Here is a 16,146-nt window from a genome sequence, read left to right on the forward strand (position 1 = left end):
ACCCGTAAGTAATTTGTAAATCTGTGAATTTTTAATTTTTTTTCTGTTCAGAAAGTGTCCAATGGCTTTTAAAATAAAACAGATAGGTAATCATTTTGTTTATAAAATATGAATAATTGTACATTTTTAACACTTTCTTCAGAAGCATTTTCCCAAAAATATTTCTTCAGAGTAAAAATACAATGTTCCTTAAACTTTTTTTCACAATGAAAGAAGCTTGCTGCATAAAAAAATGTTCACTATCATAATCATTATTATTGTTAAAATTATTTACTCGGCAAATACAAAATACAAAAAGAACAATAAACAATAAGCCAATGCCACCTGCCTGGAATTAAAATTAAGTTCACTAAATAACTGTGACTCAAAAGTCTCCGGCCTCAATTCAACTGGTTACATAAAATAAATGAAATATCCCCAAATGACAAGAATACAAATGGCAACATGCTCTAAAAATATACATATAAAAAATGCACTAAATACAAAATCCCCCAAAAGTGCACACAATCAATTTCCTTGACACAATCCAATCTGCTAGGTGATGTTTTTCAGTTCCTTATTTCATGATACTTTCACATGTGGATTAGACTTGTAGCAAGTCATCCAATTGCTGTCGCGATGCATGGTCTCACAAAACTTTAGTACGGCTTTCGCGGTATTACTGCTCTCCCGACTACTGACTCGTTTAAACGGGCCAAAGTCGCGGCCGCGAGACCAGTAGCGCAGCAGTCTCCCACGCTATATTCGTGACAAGCTTTGAATGACTTCTCCACAAGTCTTATGATTGGATAGTGTTTGTAGGCATGAATGAACTCTTCAAAAAATTCTTGTTATGCTTGTAAAAAGAAAACAACAAGTCATTTTGTTTGCTCCGAACATTTTTTCTGGGAGGGTGGTAGGGGGGCGGTGAGATCGGATTTGTTAAGCGTGTATGATTCTCATCTGAAAAACAACTTTAGTATGCTTTGAAATTTGTTGTTATTTGTTTTTTGTTTTTCGGGGGGAGGGTGTGAGATGTGGGGGCCAGCGGGATGTGGTTTCAGGAACGAATGCGGGGGCGAGGGACGCTATTTAAGCATATACGTGTGATCTTTTACTTGTGAGTGCAAGCAAATATTTTTTGGGTATATCAAGATAAAAGCAAATCAGTGTGGTGGCTTTACTTATATTGTGCGCTTACAATGGTCTAGTAGTTTCAAGAAAAAAAAACACACAGTTGACAAAAGTGCACTGCGACCCTTGTGGTACTTTCGCTTTAGGCGTGTTTTGGGGTTGACTTCGCAATCATTTTACAAACTTTTGATCTGCTCCCTTAAATGCGCTCGGGGGAATACATTCACAACTCACAATTAAAATTCATTTCGTCAATAATGTATGAACTACAAATCTTTGAAACAAGTTGGAACAGACTGTCATTATAACAAGATTGCTAGGACTGGCAAGGGCCCAATTTCATAGAGCTGCTAAGCACAAAAAGAAATTACTCAGCATGAAATTTCTTCCTTGATAAAAACAGGATTACCAACCAAATTTCCATTTGTTGCATATGTCTTGATACTGGTAATTCAGCTATTGTTTGCTAATCCTGAAAATAAAGTGGAAATGTGGTCGGTAATTCTGTTTTCAAAATTGTTATGCTAAGCAAATTTTTGTGCTTAGCAGCTCTATGTTATTGGGCCCTGGTTACCTCATTAAGAGGACAGCAAAACAAACAAACACAGAGCGGAAATGAGATTCTGGATATCAGAATGACTCTTTATAAGTAGAACCTCTTAGCAGTGTTCTTTATGAAGAGGGTTGATTGTATAAAGTAACTGTTCAAAGAGTCGTAAACACTAATAAAGTGTTTACGAGAAAACTATGAGCAACTTGTGAAGTATAGTTTATGAACAAATAGTTTATGAACAAATTCTAGGCTTCTGTTTCCTTGAGAAGATAATTGTAGTGATTGACACTATAAATAATGTATGTATGGGAGTTCAACAGGTCTGTGGTCTGTAAGGCAGGCGCAAGGCACCGAGGCATTTTCTCCTTGGTAAAGTAAATTTATACTAGAGCACCTAGGCAATGACCAGGGGGCATGGAGGCAACCGCCTTCATTCCCTCCATGAAGTATCGGGCCTGGTTAGAAGTTGTCACTTATCTCCCTTCCACTTTAATATCTCTTAATAAAGGTTCAAGATGCGCAACAGGCAAGAGAGAGTAACTTGGCCCTAGTCTTGGTTCAAAGTCATTTCAGTTGTGTAATCACAAATCCATTGAGCCTGTTCAGTAGAGAGTGGATTCGAATCTCCGAAGTGACACTTGTGTCTTTCAGCAAGACACTTAACCAAAAAGCTTCTCTCCACCCAGGGGTAAATCTGTACCTGTGAGGGCAGAGATGGTTCTTGAGATGGATTAGCTTAGTGCGCTACATATTTGTTGCACAGGCTGTATACTCCCCCAGGGAGCTGAGATGGTGGGAGGAATATTTCAAGGCCAAGTGACCAGGGGTAATAATGTTGACGTGCCATGAGCGTCATGACCTGAGCGCTATATAAGAAGCCACTATTATTATTATAGGGAAATCTTCTCCCAGGAGATTCTTCCCCCTAATGGGAAATTAACATGGGCTGGAGGAGATTTCAAAAGAGGGCGCTATCAGAAGAAGTTTGTACACAGTTCGCCATGCTTTATGATATCATGCGTGTTCATGCTGTGATTGTGCGCTTTGCGCCAACTGCAGTACATTGACAGTCATTTCCATCATTTTTTTTTAGTCCAAATATGATTTCAACTTCATCCTGGACATCACTATAAATTTCTTCATCGAGGAACAGCACAAATTTTGAATTCGTGCGGAGCATGGTTTATACCTGGGTGACCGTCCAGGTCTGGGACTGGGGCGCCATCGGGAAACTTCAACGTGAAGTGCTTCAAGACGTTGGTGATGTAGAGATAGATTAAAGAACGGGTCCACTTCTCTCCTGGGCACGCCCTTTGACCTTTTGAATAAATAATGGCATAAGCATTGTCAATAATTGTACCATCAACAAACAAACAAACAAACACCTCAACAAACAACCTAACAGATGCTACAAAAAAAACAGAAACAAAAACAAACACTCTAACAAATAAACAAACCTAGAATAGACAATTAATATTTACCAGTTGAGAATGTCATGATTTTATTCGGCACTGTGAACTTCCCCTCCGAGTTCAGGAACCGTTTCGGGTTAAAACGGTCCGGTTCCTCCCACAAAGCGCCATCAGTATTTGCTGCGTAAATGTTGGTAATGAGCGTAGTGCCTCCAGGTATGAAGTACCCACCAAGAGTAGTGTCTTCCGTCACTCGGTGAGGGGCGCCGAGAGAAGTCGTCGGGCGGAATCGTAAAACTTCGGTAATTGTCGCCATTGTGACGTGCATTTTGCTCTTGTGCGTAAGAGATGGTGCATCGCTACCTGTGGAAAGATTTGCAAGACGATACTCCAGGTCATAGAAGAAGAAGACAAAATCACTATAAATTTATAAAGTATTTATAAAAAACGCTCAGGCCTCTGTATGCTTCGTTTTTGAAAGGGCAAGGGCACCAAGGCATTTTCTCCTTGTTAAAGGGCACAATATATGAGGAAATAAAACTAAAACTTCCTTCTGTGTCTTCTCTCCATGGGGTTCTTGGCTTATAGTAAAGTGATTAAGATTGTATAATTCTGAGAACCCTTGGCTTCACGACCAGAATTATGAGTAAAGGATAGCGTGTCGTGGCCGAGTGGGTCAGAGCACCAAACTCAAATTCTGGTGCTTCTGTTCAGCAGAGTGTGGGTTCGAATCCTGTCATGACACTTGTGTTCCTGACCAAGACACTTATTTACAATTGCTTCTCTCCAACTCGGGGTAAATGGGTACCTGTGAGGACAGAGATGGTTCTTGTGATTGGTTTAGTTTAGTAGCGCATCATTTGTTGCAAAGGCTGTATACTGCCCAGGGAGCTGAGATGGTTTAAGGAATGACTTAAGGCCCAGTGACTGGGGGTAATAATGTTGGAAGCGCTTTGAGACGTCCTTCGTATGTGAAAAGCGCTTTATACAAACTTACTGTTATAAGTAAACAAATGAATAAATAAGTAAATCACCAACTCCAACCACGTGATCAATCTCTTCCTGGATTCTCCTCTGCCATTCTGGATAAACCATCAGAATCTGAAGAACCCACTTCAGTCCAATTAAAGACGTCTCAGTCCCTACCACGAAGAAATCGAACAAGACGAGGGTGTAGTGTTCGTCCGGTGCTAAGAAAGCCTGTGCTCTCTCCCTTAACACAGCATCATTGTTCTTCGCAAGCTGCCTCTTGGATTGTTCTTGAATCTTTATAATGCCATCTACGTAAGAATCAAACTCATCTTCCACTGTGTCCGGGTTTTCCTCGGCCCGGCGCCGGGTGTTCTGAAGCAAAGATCGCAACGCATTCTCCAGTTTGTATCTCTGCGGCACGATGTTTCTAACCATGAAATTGGGGAAGAACTGCGAGGCCAGGATCATTGCTGGGTTCATGTTCAATATTTCAGAGGGGGATTCTCGGAGATCTGTAAGTGACTTGTTCACCTCCCAGTCCGGTCCAAACATCAATCTGAATTTCATTTTGTCAAAAGAAAAAGGGGGAAAAAAACATCATAAAACTAAAACAACAACATTAAAAGCACTGGAAACCTTTGGTAATTGTCAAAGACCTTTTTCGCTTGTTTTGTAATATCCCAATATAATGCTTAAAATAACAAATCAGTGAAAATTTTGACTCAATTGGTCGTCAAAGTTGAAAGAGAATAATGAAAGAAAACACACCTATTGCACAACTGTGTGTGCTTTCAGATGCATAATAACAGGCTTTAGGCCTGAAGTCTTTTATTATGAAGTTCTGAAAGGAACTGGCTTCTCTGCTGAAGACCCCTAGAACGAAACGTCAAAGTATTATTGATTTTAGTTTCCAAGATTGAACTGTTTTAGCTCGGGAAAGTACTGAGTATACATTGCTAACACACATTGGTGTGTATGGGTAAAACCAAAATGATTATTCTTTATTCCTGATGCAAATTTCCATCTATTAAAGGCACTGGACATCTGTGGTAATTGACAAAGACCAGTCTTCTCACTTGGTGTTTCTCAAAATGCATAAAATAATAAACCTGTAAAAATTTGAGCTCATTTGGTTGTCTAAAGTTGCGAAGGAATAATGAAATCGCACAAAATTGTGTGCTTTCAGATGCCTTGAATTCAAGACCTCAGCTGAGGTCTCTTGTTAAGTTCAAATATTTTTTAGTGAGAAATTACTTCTTTCTCAAAAACTATGTTACTTCAGAGGGAGCCCTTTTCTCACCATGTTTTAAACTACCAACAGCTCTCCATTGCTTGTAACCAAGTAAGTTTGTGTGCTAACAACTACTTTGGAGTAATTACCAATAGTGTCCAGCGCCTTCAAATTGTTGTGGTACCCGCAGGCAAAAATTGTTGCTATAATAATTACGATGTAAATGCGTCAAATACGAATGTGTTGATCTGCATGGAGTCGATGGGACGCTGGTCACTCGCCGTCAGATAGTTGCAGAGAGCGGTCACACTATGGCTGAAAAACACTTCCCCTTTGGTGTGTCCAATACCCAGACTACGGAGTATGTCAGCCGTGAGAAGTCGTTGGTTCCGGTGGAATGGCCCACTGCTCAGAGACACCATTCCTGAGTAAGAATTGGTTCAAGACGTAGACATCGTCTTAAGATTAGTGTATATAATCATCTATAGGCTAGTCAGAATAATCTGAAGTTGCTGTAAAGTTTGCTCTATTTGTTGGCGCCAGTTTGCTTGGCCCCATTTTGAAATGTGTGAATTATACCTTTCAGACTTTTGTCCGAATTCAGACTTGTTATGGCTTACTTGGAGAAAAAAGGTAGCTGCTATTTTATTCAGATATTGAGATGTATCTACAACATGCTTTTTGAAAGAGAAACACTTACCAGCTGAAAGAGAACACTACCATCTGAAAGAGAAAAAACACTACCATCTGAAAGAGAACACTACCATCTGAAAGACACTACCATGTTAAAGAGAAACACTACCATGTGAAAGAGAGACGATACCATCTGAAAGAAACACTACCATCTGAAAGAGAAACACTACCATCTGAAAGAGAAACACTACCATCTGAAAGAGGAACACTACCATGTGAAAGAGAACACTAGTATCTGAAAGAGAAACACTACAAGAAGAATGTCACTACCTTTTGTTCTCCCTGAACCAGTAAGAATGCCAAGGAATGTCGGTCTGTCGTTGAAAATGGTCGAGTTGGTCACTAACGCCTTCTGGATGGTCGGCACGTCATTCAACATTACAACCTTCAGCATCCCGAACTGCAAGAAAAACCATACGTCATCATCACCACCCATGACCAAATATGGGCATCTACATTGCATGCGCTAAATGTCGTACTTTTGCCGTGTTAAACTCAAGTAATTAGAAAATGATGAATTAAGTTCGACATAAGAGCGACGTTACCGTATAGCACGCCAAGCCCTGCCTTGCTACATGGCAGTTGCACGCCCTGGTGACAGACATCGCGCTCTTGCCGTGTCGAATCGAATTAAGTTCTCAGTTGGGCAATTTTTAGTGTCACAGCTCGAATTGTCATCTTGTCACATGGCTCTTTAGCAACGGCTTTTCCCGTGTCGCCGTTTTGAATTAATTTGAGTGCGGCAAATTAATTCAATAAATTCGACGTTTGTCACCGATTTGTTTTATTGCTGCACTTTTGTCGCGCGAAAATCATTTGAGTTCGACACGGCAAAAAAGCGGCGACTCTAAAGCAGGCCGCAGGCGAAAAAAGGGCGATAACCTTTTATAGGGTGCGTTATACACGAGAGCGTTCGATTGGCAATCATTGTGATACTTGAGAGCAAGTTTATTATTCAGTATGCAACGTTACTCCTTATCCTTCACACCATGCAAAGCTTCAAACATTTTTAACTTTCACTGTTAGAAAAAACAGCTTGCTAGAGAAAAGGTAGTATACGAAAAAATGTGTAAAAAAGGGTAAATGGTCCGACGTTTCGACACTTTCAGGAGTCTTTCTCTATGAAATGGTCCGACGTTTCGACACTTTCAGGAGTCTTTCTCTAAGACCAGAAGCCTACGAGAAAAGACTGTTACATTTATACCACGAGGAGAGGCGCACTTCCTTGCTGCAGGAGAAGAGGCAGAGGAGGAAATTGAGAGTAGCAGCCCCCACTCCTGTGTAAGCCCCCCCCCCGGTAGGTCTGCAACAGCTGTGGCAGAGACTGCAATGCATGAATCGGACTTCTCAGCCACAGCCGCAGCTGCAAGAGAGAGGACAACCCCCCCCCCCCCCCCCCCCCGGGCGCAGTCCACCGTCAGTATTGACGGACGGAGGCCTACTATAGGTCCCTTTGGTTGGTAAGCAGTTAGCAACAGCTGATTGTGTTTTCTCAAAACAAGAAAAAAAGGGTGACAGAGTTTGTGCCCTCTAACAGGCTTATCCCCAGAGAGAGCAATATAAAATCAATTTGTTTTCTAAACACTTGGCCCAATATTCTAAGTATTATATAACTTTTGTTCCAGCCTTCGATAAAAACATAAACATTCGGGCCAGTGCTCCCAATGACCTTTTTTTTTTATTATATTAACAACAACGGGTGTCCCCACGCCCCCCCCTCAAAAAGTTGAAGAATAAGATCACATTGTATATTGATTCACAACGCAGGGAACAATATCATTGCGTGCGTACTTTAACCCAATACTCGTTGCGTGCGGACTTTCGCCTTGTGCCAGCAAAGGGGGGTCTATTGAACAACAATGCTCTATTGTGTCTTCTTGTCAACAAAACAAGCTACATATTTCTTTAGGGTAAATAATACCAACTCTACGGTCGGTTTAAGCTCTTTGCTTTGCGGTCTTTTTTGTTAGGTATTAGTAGGTTTTCAACCAACCCAGATCATTGTGGTGGAGCCGTGCTCAGGAAACTAATAAAGGTCTCTGACCATCAATTTAACATCTATTGGTCTCTGACCGCAGTTCCGTGGATACCTGCACATATACAAATCAGCCATGCAAACTGCCATCAAAGTAACTGATTTGACTAGAACCGTCCTTTAAAGGGCTTACACACCAATTGAGAAGACTGGTCTTTGACAATTACCAATAGTGTCCAGTGTCCTTAATAAAGGTCTTTGACATTTTTGTCAAACTCGCGGTGCGTGGGTGCTATGCATATACAAACCACCCATGCAAATGTCATCAAAATAACTGATTTGACTTTTAAAGACAGTGGACACGAAACACTGGTGTTTTTTCGTTCTCTCGCAACTTCGACGTCCAATTGAGCTTAAGTTTTCACAGGTTTGATATTTTATGCATAAGTTGAGATACACCAAGTGAGAAAACTGGTCTTTGACAATGCATTCGGGTACGAGTTGACTTGGGTACGATTTGACCCGTTTCGTTTGACAATTACCATTTTCAAAAGCATGATTGAAAAAACTGAACCGCAGGATTTCGGGATGTGCATGCACAATAAACGAATTCTATTAGGGTCATTGTTGGTGATAACTCTAAAATATGTGTGATCATAAAAACTTGTTTGGCGAAAAGCACTGCAGCCGGTGATAGTATAGAATATTTGGAGAAAGGATTCAATTCGAAGTAATACAATTTGGACAATATTGTTCACACTAAAAAAACATTTGAATTTCAGAAACGGATTCGTTCATGAATCGTGTTTGTGATTTCTGAGGGTTGGTGTCCGTTGGCGGTGTTCAGACAACTCGTCCGTCTGGCAACTTGATTGAGACAACTCGACCAGTATAACACTTTTTCTTAGTCAGCGTGACACTTTTTGAGTCAATTGACACTTTTCTTAGTATGTGTGACACTTTTCTTAGTCAATGTGACACTTTTTCAGTCAGTATAGTACTTTTCTTGGTCAGTATGACACTTTTCTTGATTAGAACACTTTTCTTGGTCCGTATGACACCTTTCTTGGTCAGTAGCCAATGACACTTTTCTGAGTCAGTATGACACTTTTCTTGGTCAGTAGCCAATGACACTTGTCTTAGTCAGTATGACACTTTTCTTGGTCCGTATATGACACTTTTCTTAGTCAGCTTGACAGTTTTGGTAGACAGTATTACACTTTTCTTAGTCAGTATTACACTTTTCTTAGTCAGTATGGGACTTTTTAATCAGTATGAAACTTTTCTTGGTCATAATGACCCATTTCTTGGTCATTGTGACCCATTTCTTGGTCAGTGTGACCCATTTCTTGGTCAGTGTGACCCGGAATATTCATAATAAAAAAAAAATTCCGGCCCGGGAATCGGGTCAATTATGACAAGGAAGTTAAGTTCGGAGTTTGGCCTTGATAAAAAAAAACTTTACCTTGATTGAAACTATTGGTCCGTACTGTTGAGCGATGTCACGAAGGCGCAGTATCGGATTTCCGCGTAGCTCCAGAAGCGATCCGATGATCGGAATCCCCTTGGGGCCCGGAGGTTCTGCTCCCCTCTGCATCATACGGCGGCGATTATCCCTCCATAGTAGATACATGAAGCAAGCATTCACCAGAACCAGAATCGATGTATGCGTCGGTGGAGGGGCCCACAACCAGGAGTCCGCTAGGGGGTCGTACTCACCTCCCAGGCCGTGGGGAGATGAGACGCTCTGCCGGGGTGCAGACATTGTGATGATGATGATGATGATGATGAAAGATGATCCTTCTACAACACAGTGCGTTTAGCAGAATGTATCCGACCGAGTTCAGCCGTAGTTTTATATAGTCTCCCACACTCTGTGGATGGATCGATCTCTGTTACCAGCTCTTATTAGGGACTTTTCGTTTTCGGCGACGGATGGTTCTGCGACGGTTGTTCAGCTAAACGTTGTCGTTTTCAGCACAACGGAGATTCATCCCAAGTACTGTCGTAGAAATTGAGGGACGACCGTCCTCAAAGCCGACGCATGCGCAGATGACGCCAAATGTCATCTTTACCGTCGCAGAACCATCCGTCGTTGAAAACGAAAAGTCCCTATTATATAGTGAGACGAGCAACTCTTCCATAGAATTTCTAAAGTGGTGAAATAAATGGGTGGGTGTACACGACATCACGATAAACCAGTAATCGTTGTTCAAACATAAGAGGGGCAAGGACGGCAGCATAGCGGCCCAGAGCGAAAGGGCAAGGTACTTTGAAACACTCATCAGATGTTCTGAAGTGGAATAATAACTGGGTGGGTATGACATCACGAGTAATCACTATCTTGGTTGTTGTTAATAGAAAAAAAGGCAACGATAAGGGCAGGGTACATGACTGTGTGGAGTAGAGGAGTGTATAGGCCTATGCGTTTTTATTATTTCGCCAACCGAAAAACTTGGCCACACTTTTGGTAATTACTCAAAACAAGTATTAACTTAAAAACTGACTTGGTAACGAGCATTGGAGAGGTATTGATAGTATAAAACATTGTGAGAAACTACTCCCTCTGAAGTAACGAAGTTTTTGAGAATTCTCACTAAAATAATAAAAGACTTCTAGCTAGAAGTCTTTTATTCCTATCTGAAAGCACACAAATTCGTCAAACGAGGGTGTTTTTTTCTTTCATCATTTTCTCGCAACTTCGATGACCAATTGATCCCAAATTTTCACAGGCGTGTTATTTTATGGTTATGATGGGATACACCAAGAGAGAACACTGGTCTTTGACAATTACCAAACGTGTACCTTCCCTTTAAATCAGACGTCCCGTCCCGGTTATTTGTAGCTGTAAGCTTCTCAGTAATCGTTGTTCAAACATAAGAGGGGCAAGGACGGCAGCATAGCGGCCCAGAGCGAAAGGGCAAGGTACTTTGAAACACTCATCAGATGTTCTGAAGTGGAATAATAACTGGGTGGGTATGACATCACGAGTAATCACTATCTTGGTTGTTGTTAATAGAAAAAAAAGGCAACGATAAGGGCAGGGTACATGACTGTGTGGAGTAGAGGAGTGTATAGGCCTATGCGTTTTTATTATTTCGCCAACCGAAAAACTTGGCCACACTTTTGGTAATTACTCAAAACAAGTATTAACTTAAAAACTGACTTGGTAACGAGCATTGGAGAGGTATTGATAGTATAAAACATTGTGAGAAACTACTCCCTCTGAAGTAACGAAGTTTTTGAGAATTCTCACTAAAATAATAAAAGACTTCTAGCTAGAAGTCTTTTATTCCTATCTGAAAGCACACAAATTCGTCAAACGAGGGTGTTTTTTTCTTTCATAATTTTCTCGCAACTTCGATGACCAATTGATCCCAAATTTTCACAGGCGTGTTATTTTATGGTTATGATGGGATACACCAAGAGAGAACACTGGTCTTTGACAATTACCAAACGTGTACCTTCCCTTAAAATCAGACGTCCCGTCCCGGTTATTTGTAGCTGTAAGCTTCTTGATAAAGAGTCCGAGATTTCTTAAGTTGTAGATTCATTTATACATTTTTTTGCGTCTAAGATGATTTAGTGAGCAGTGAAAGGTGAAAGTGGGGCATATTATAGCTAGGGAACGGGATTAGTTTGTTGTGTGTATAGCTGCAGAGGTTACGGTGTGGCTGTGACGAAACAAACAAATAAATGGAATTTTCCTTCAATTCTTTGAAAAATTAAGTGAGAATGTGGACAGGAATTACCTGAGACTGTACTGTATTAAACAGGAGAACATTTTTTTAGGGCCTTATAACAATATGGCGTGTAAAACCATGGTATGAGAGAGTTTTGGAGAAGTTGGCAAACTCCCATCAGGAGAGAAACTAGCCAAGTTTGGCACTTAAAGGCAGTTGACACTATTGGTAATTACTCAAAATAATTATTAGCATAAAACCTTACTTGGTGACGAGTAATGAGGAGAGGTTGGTGGTATAAAACATTGTGAGAAACGGCTCACTCAGAAAGTGAAGTAGTTTTCGAGAAAGAAGTAATATTCCACGAATTTGATTTCGAGACCTCATATTTAGAATTTGAGGTCTCGAAATCAACCATCTAAACGCACACAACTTCGTGTGACAAGGGTGCTTTTTCTTTTATTATTTTCTCGCAACTTCGACTACCAAATGAGCTCAAATTTTCACAGGTTTCTAGTTTGTGCATATGTTGATATACACCAAGTGAGAAGACTGGTCTTTGACTCGATAATATCTTCGTGTTTGAGTGCGATGTCCGTCTTATGTAAGCGATATATTCGCCATTGTTATTTGCGCTTTTCAAATATTGATTTGCGATAACCCTAGTATTTGTGTGCGATTTTCGTTTTTATGTATGCGATATTTGTCATTATAATGTGCGACTTTCAAATGTTTTATGCGGTCATCTACGTATTTCTATTTGTAGATACTCAATATTTAAACGTTTGACACGTCATACCCTAAAGCGGCACGACACCCACGCGAAAAGGGTTTTAATAATTATTTTGAGTAATTACCAATAGTGTCCACTGCCTTTAAGGATCCTGTCTAGTAATCAACTTTATAAATAACGTAAACGTAAACGTAAACGGAGAGCTGTTGATAAAACATTGTGAGAAACGGCTCCCTTAGGGGCCAATTTCATAGAGCTGCTTAAGCGAAAAATTTGCTTAAGCACGAAAATAGCTTGCTTATTTTACACAATGTTACTGGACAAAATTTCATGACATACACAGTGCTTGTGACTGGCAGTAAGCTGTTGTTTACTTAGCATAACAATTGAGTGGAGTCTTGGTCGGTAATCTGATATTACTAAGCATGATTTTTTTGCTTAAGCATAATTGTGTGCGCTTAAGCAGCTCTATGAATATTGGGCCCTGAAGTAAAAACGTTTTGAGAAAGCGGCCATTTCTGAAAACACACAAACTTGTACAACAATGGCGTTCTAGTATATTTGGTTTGCGGTAAGACCATGTGTGTATCTACTTGCCAGGTAGAGTTTGTTCTTAGAGAACTGTCTTGCTTTCTATTAAACGCGGAGTAAATTGTTCGGGGGACTCCTCAGTTCTGATACCCAGGCGGGTGGTCTTGGAAATAGGCTGGGACTACTACTTTATCTTAAAGGATCATGATTAACTGTACTGCCGCGGAATCAGTTCTTAAATTGGTCTTGATTCGACTAGCTCCCCCTAGTCATCATCATCGAAAGGATGTTCTTTCTTTAATTATTCTCTTGCAACTATAGTGATGGCCAAATGAGTCAAAATGGGATGTTATAACCCCTTTCTCAAAAACTACTATACTCCAGAGGGAGCCGTTTTTTCACAATGTTTTATACTATCAATAGCTCTTTTGCTCGTTACCAAGTAGGTTTTATACTAAAATGCTTTGAGTACTTCTTTAGTGTTCAGTGTCTCTAATTGGTTTTCTTCCGTGCATTTTTGAATCCTTTTGGCACTACCACTCGCGAGTAAAATCTGGTTTTGTGTTTAATATTCTATTTTCAAAGATATTTTAGCTTCACAGTTATTTCACTTGATAGAGAAAATTAAGTTCATGTGTTGAGGCAATGCATGGTGAGAAATTGGGCAAACCGTTAAAATTATTGATATTATATATATCTACTCTTCGGTTTAGGCTAGAACTGTCTGGCTATTTATCTACTGCCGCTAAGCAGACTAGGAAAATCTAAAAAAAATATTTTAAAGAAACATTACAGAATTGGTAAGACGAATCTCGTCCAAGAAGATCACATATTTACATCAAACTTACACGATCTAATGATTGTGATAGTAAAGTGGAAAACATCTCTTGAAATCTGTCTGAAATGTCTTCTTTTTTTGTGGATGAGAAATACATTAAACTAATTTCCCGTTTGGAGTTTATCACTTAATGAGCTTTTTACTAATTTGTTTAGTCATGCAAAATGTGTAATCAGTTTTTCACTATTTTCTCTTGATTCAGCCCCGATCGATCTCAAACTTCTACAGGTTTGCCAGTATATGTGGTGGATTACGCAGTGCTGACACTGCTGGCAACTGTTTTGTTAGTCAAACCAAGTTCGTAATATTCCTTTTAAGTTCTGATAAGAACTTGTTCTGAATCTCGTAGAAACGGAAACAAAAGGCTATCGAGTTGTGAGTTTACAAAATAAGTATTTCCCTGCAACCATGGTGGATATAAATAGGATTCTCTGGCAAAGAGAGTTGGTAAACCATTTACTAAGATAAGTTTAAAGGCACTGAATACTATTGGTAACTACTCAACATAATTGTTAGCATAAAAACTTATTTGGAAGCGAGCAATGGAGAGCTGTTAATAATATAAACCATTGTGACAAACAGCTCCCTCTGAACTGAAATAAAGTAGTTTTTGAGAAAGATTTAGCTTCTCACTCAAATATTTGAATGTGATCAAAGACTTCAGACCTGAAGCATGTTGAAGAGATCTGATAACACACAAAATTTGTCCAACATGGGTGGGTTTTTTTTCTCTTTCATTTCTCTTGCAACTTCGATGACCAATTGAGTTCAAATTTTCACAGGCTTGTTATTTTATGCATAATGTTTGGATACACCAAGTAAATGGTCTTTGACAATTACCAAAGGTGTCCAGTAAGACCCTGTTTATCAGGGTTTATACTTTGTGAACTACAGACGCCGATGTACGTAGTTTCTCCTTAAGATTGGCTTGTTACTCATTATAGGCGCATAATATTGGCGCATTTTCACACACAATTGTCGGCGGGGTCGTTGCTCTATTTGTGTTCTAAGAATTTCAAGTTCAAGTTGAACAAAGAAAAACTTGTCGAGGTATTTGTAGTTCCATTGTGAAAACGGTCTCGCAAGGTCGACTACCAAAATGGTGAGCGTGGCACAGTCGCCGCGTGTGAGCCGTGCGTGCAAGTAAAGGGGTCAATACAGAAATAGTACCAAATATTTATAATCATTTACAAAAAAAATGCAATGACTAGAGTAAGTATTGTTGTCTTGTTACTGAATCACAATTATTTCTTGATTTGTGCAAATCATAATCATAGACGTTGAGATAGATTGGCTGTTGCCAGCTTTGTGTTTATATCCCCTTGTGGGAGTTTGCCTAGTTCCTTTAACAGAAATGTAATCTAAACAGACAAACAAATAAACAAACAAACACATAGTTTACAATGATTCTTCTTTTAATATTTATTGCAATCTCTTACTCAGACATTGACATGATTGTTTTATAGAATTAGTCATTGACAAAGTTAAACCTAAATACAAATACAATTATTGGTATCTTCCACATTATTTAAAGACAGCCACTAAAAAGAACTTCACAGAATTAGTAAGAAACAAAAATCATGAAGATCACAAATTTACATAAAACTTACATGGTCTAATGATGATGATAGTAGAAAACATCCCTTGAAATATTTCTGTCTGAAATGTCACATTTGATGAGAAATAAATAATCTAATTTTGCGTTTTGAGTTTATCGCTCAGTGGTTTGGGATAAGTACTCATTCCTCTTCAGACTGACAATCTTTAATTTCAAAAGTCTCAACATGATCATCAAAAATGTTTGGAACATAAAAGAAAAATAGTGCTAGGTAGTGAACCTGTGAATTTATTTGCATTATTGAAAAAACGCTGACTCTGGAAAATTGTATGTTGCTAGTGCTACCCTTTCAGTTGTACTTAAAGTGTCGGCTCTCACCATCTTGTTAAGTTTTTGTAAACACAAGTCTTTTTTTACATACTATATATGTTAAAGGTGGAGTTTAAAAGGTCTGGACAGGTTTGGTCATTATTTTATTAAAAATATATACAGAGAGCTGCTGAGGTCTTGAATTTAATTCAAATATATTATACTATAAACAGCTCTCCATTGCTTGTTACCAAGTAAGTTTTTATGGCAGCATTTATTTTGAGTAATTACCAATAGTGTCCAGTGCCTTTATGGGAAAAGCGTTTTAAAGCTCCTACAACTGATAGTTTACAATAAAGCACGAGAACAAGAAATTAATCTATAGAAAAGTTTGCGGTAACACCATGTAATAACGGTGTTACCGCAAACTTTTCTATACCTTACTTCCACCATGCAAAGTTTCAAATCCTACTTAAGAAATTAATCCTTAACACATTGAATACATCAGTACATTTTAATGTACACAATATTGCCTGGGGTCGATT

At 39.3% G+C, this 16,146-nt stretch overlaps 1 protein-coding gene across 1 annotated transcript; it reads right to left on the reverse strand.

Annotated features, from left to right (window-relative positions):
* Positions 1–2,514: 2,514 nt before the first annotated feature.
* LOC117291149 (cytochrome P450 2D16-like) lies at positions 2,515–9,919 on the reverse strand. Its single transcript, XM_033772700.1, has 6 exons — positions 9,415–9,919; positions 6,245–6,374; positions 5,498–5,705; positions 4,113–4,606; positions 3,148–3,441; positions 2,515–2,984 (listed from the first exon to the last, which is right to left on the reverse strand). The coding sequence occupies exons 1-6, from the start codon at positions 9,712–9,714 to the stop codon at positions 2,806–2,808; spliced, it is 1,605 nt and encodes a 534-aa protein (XP_033628591.1). The 5' UTR covers positions 9,715–9,919; the 3' UTR covers positions 2,515–2,805.
* Between the last annotated feature and the right edge of the window lie 6,227 nt (positions 9,920–16,146).

Source organism: Asterias rubens, chromosome 6 (assembly GCF_902459465.1).
Source record: "Asterias rubens chromosome 6, eAstRub1.3, whole genome shotgun sequence".
Lineage (NCBI taxonomy): Eukaryota > Metazoa > Echinodermata > Asteroidea > Forcipulatida > Asteriidae > Asterias > Asterias rubens.

Excerpts from the sequence above, each read along its gene's own strand:
- LOC117291149 (XM_033772700.1), bottom strand. The coding sequence starts at position 9,714 with ATGTCTGCACCCCGGCAGAGCGTCTCATCTCCCCACGGCCTGGGAGGT. Across the intron at positions 4,607-5,497 it reads GTATTTGACGCATTTACATC|ATTGATGTTTGGACCGGACT; the intron begins GTAATTATTATA and ends AATGAAATTCAG. Across the intron at positions 2,985-3,147 it reads AATCATGACATTCTCAACTG|GTCAAAGGGCGTGCCCAGGA; the intron begins GTAAATATTAAT and ends TTTATTCAAAAG.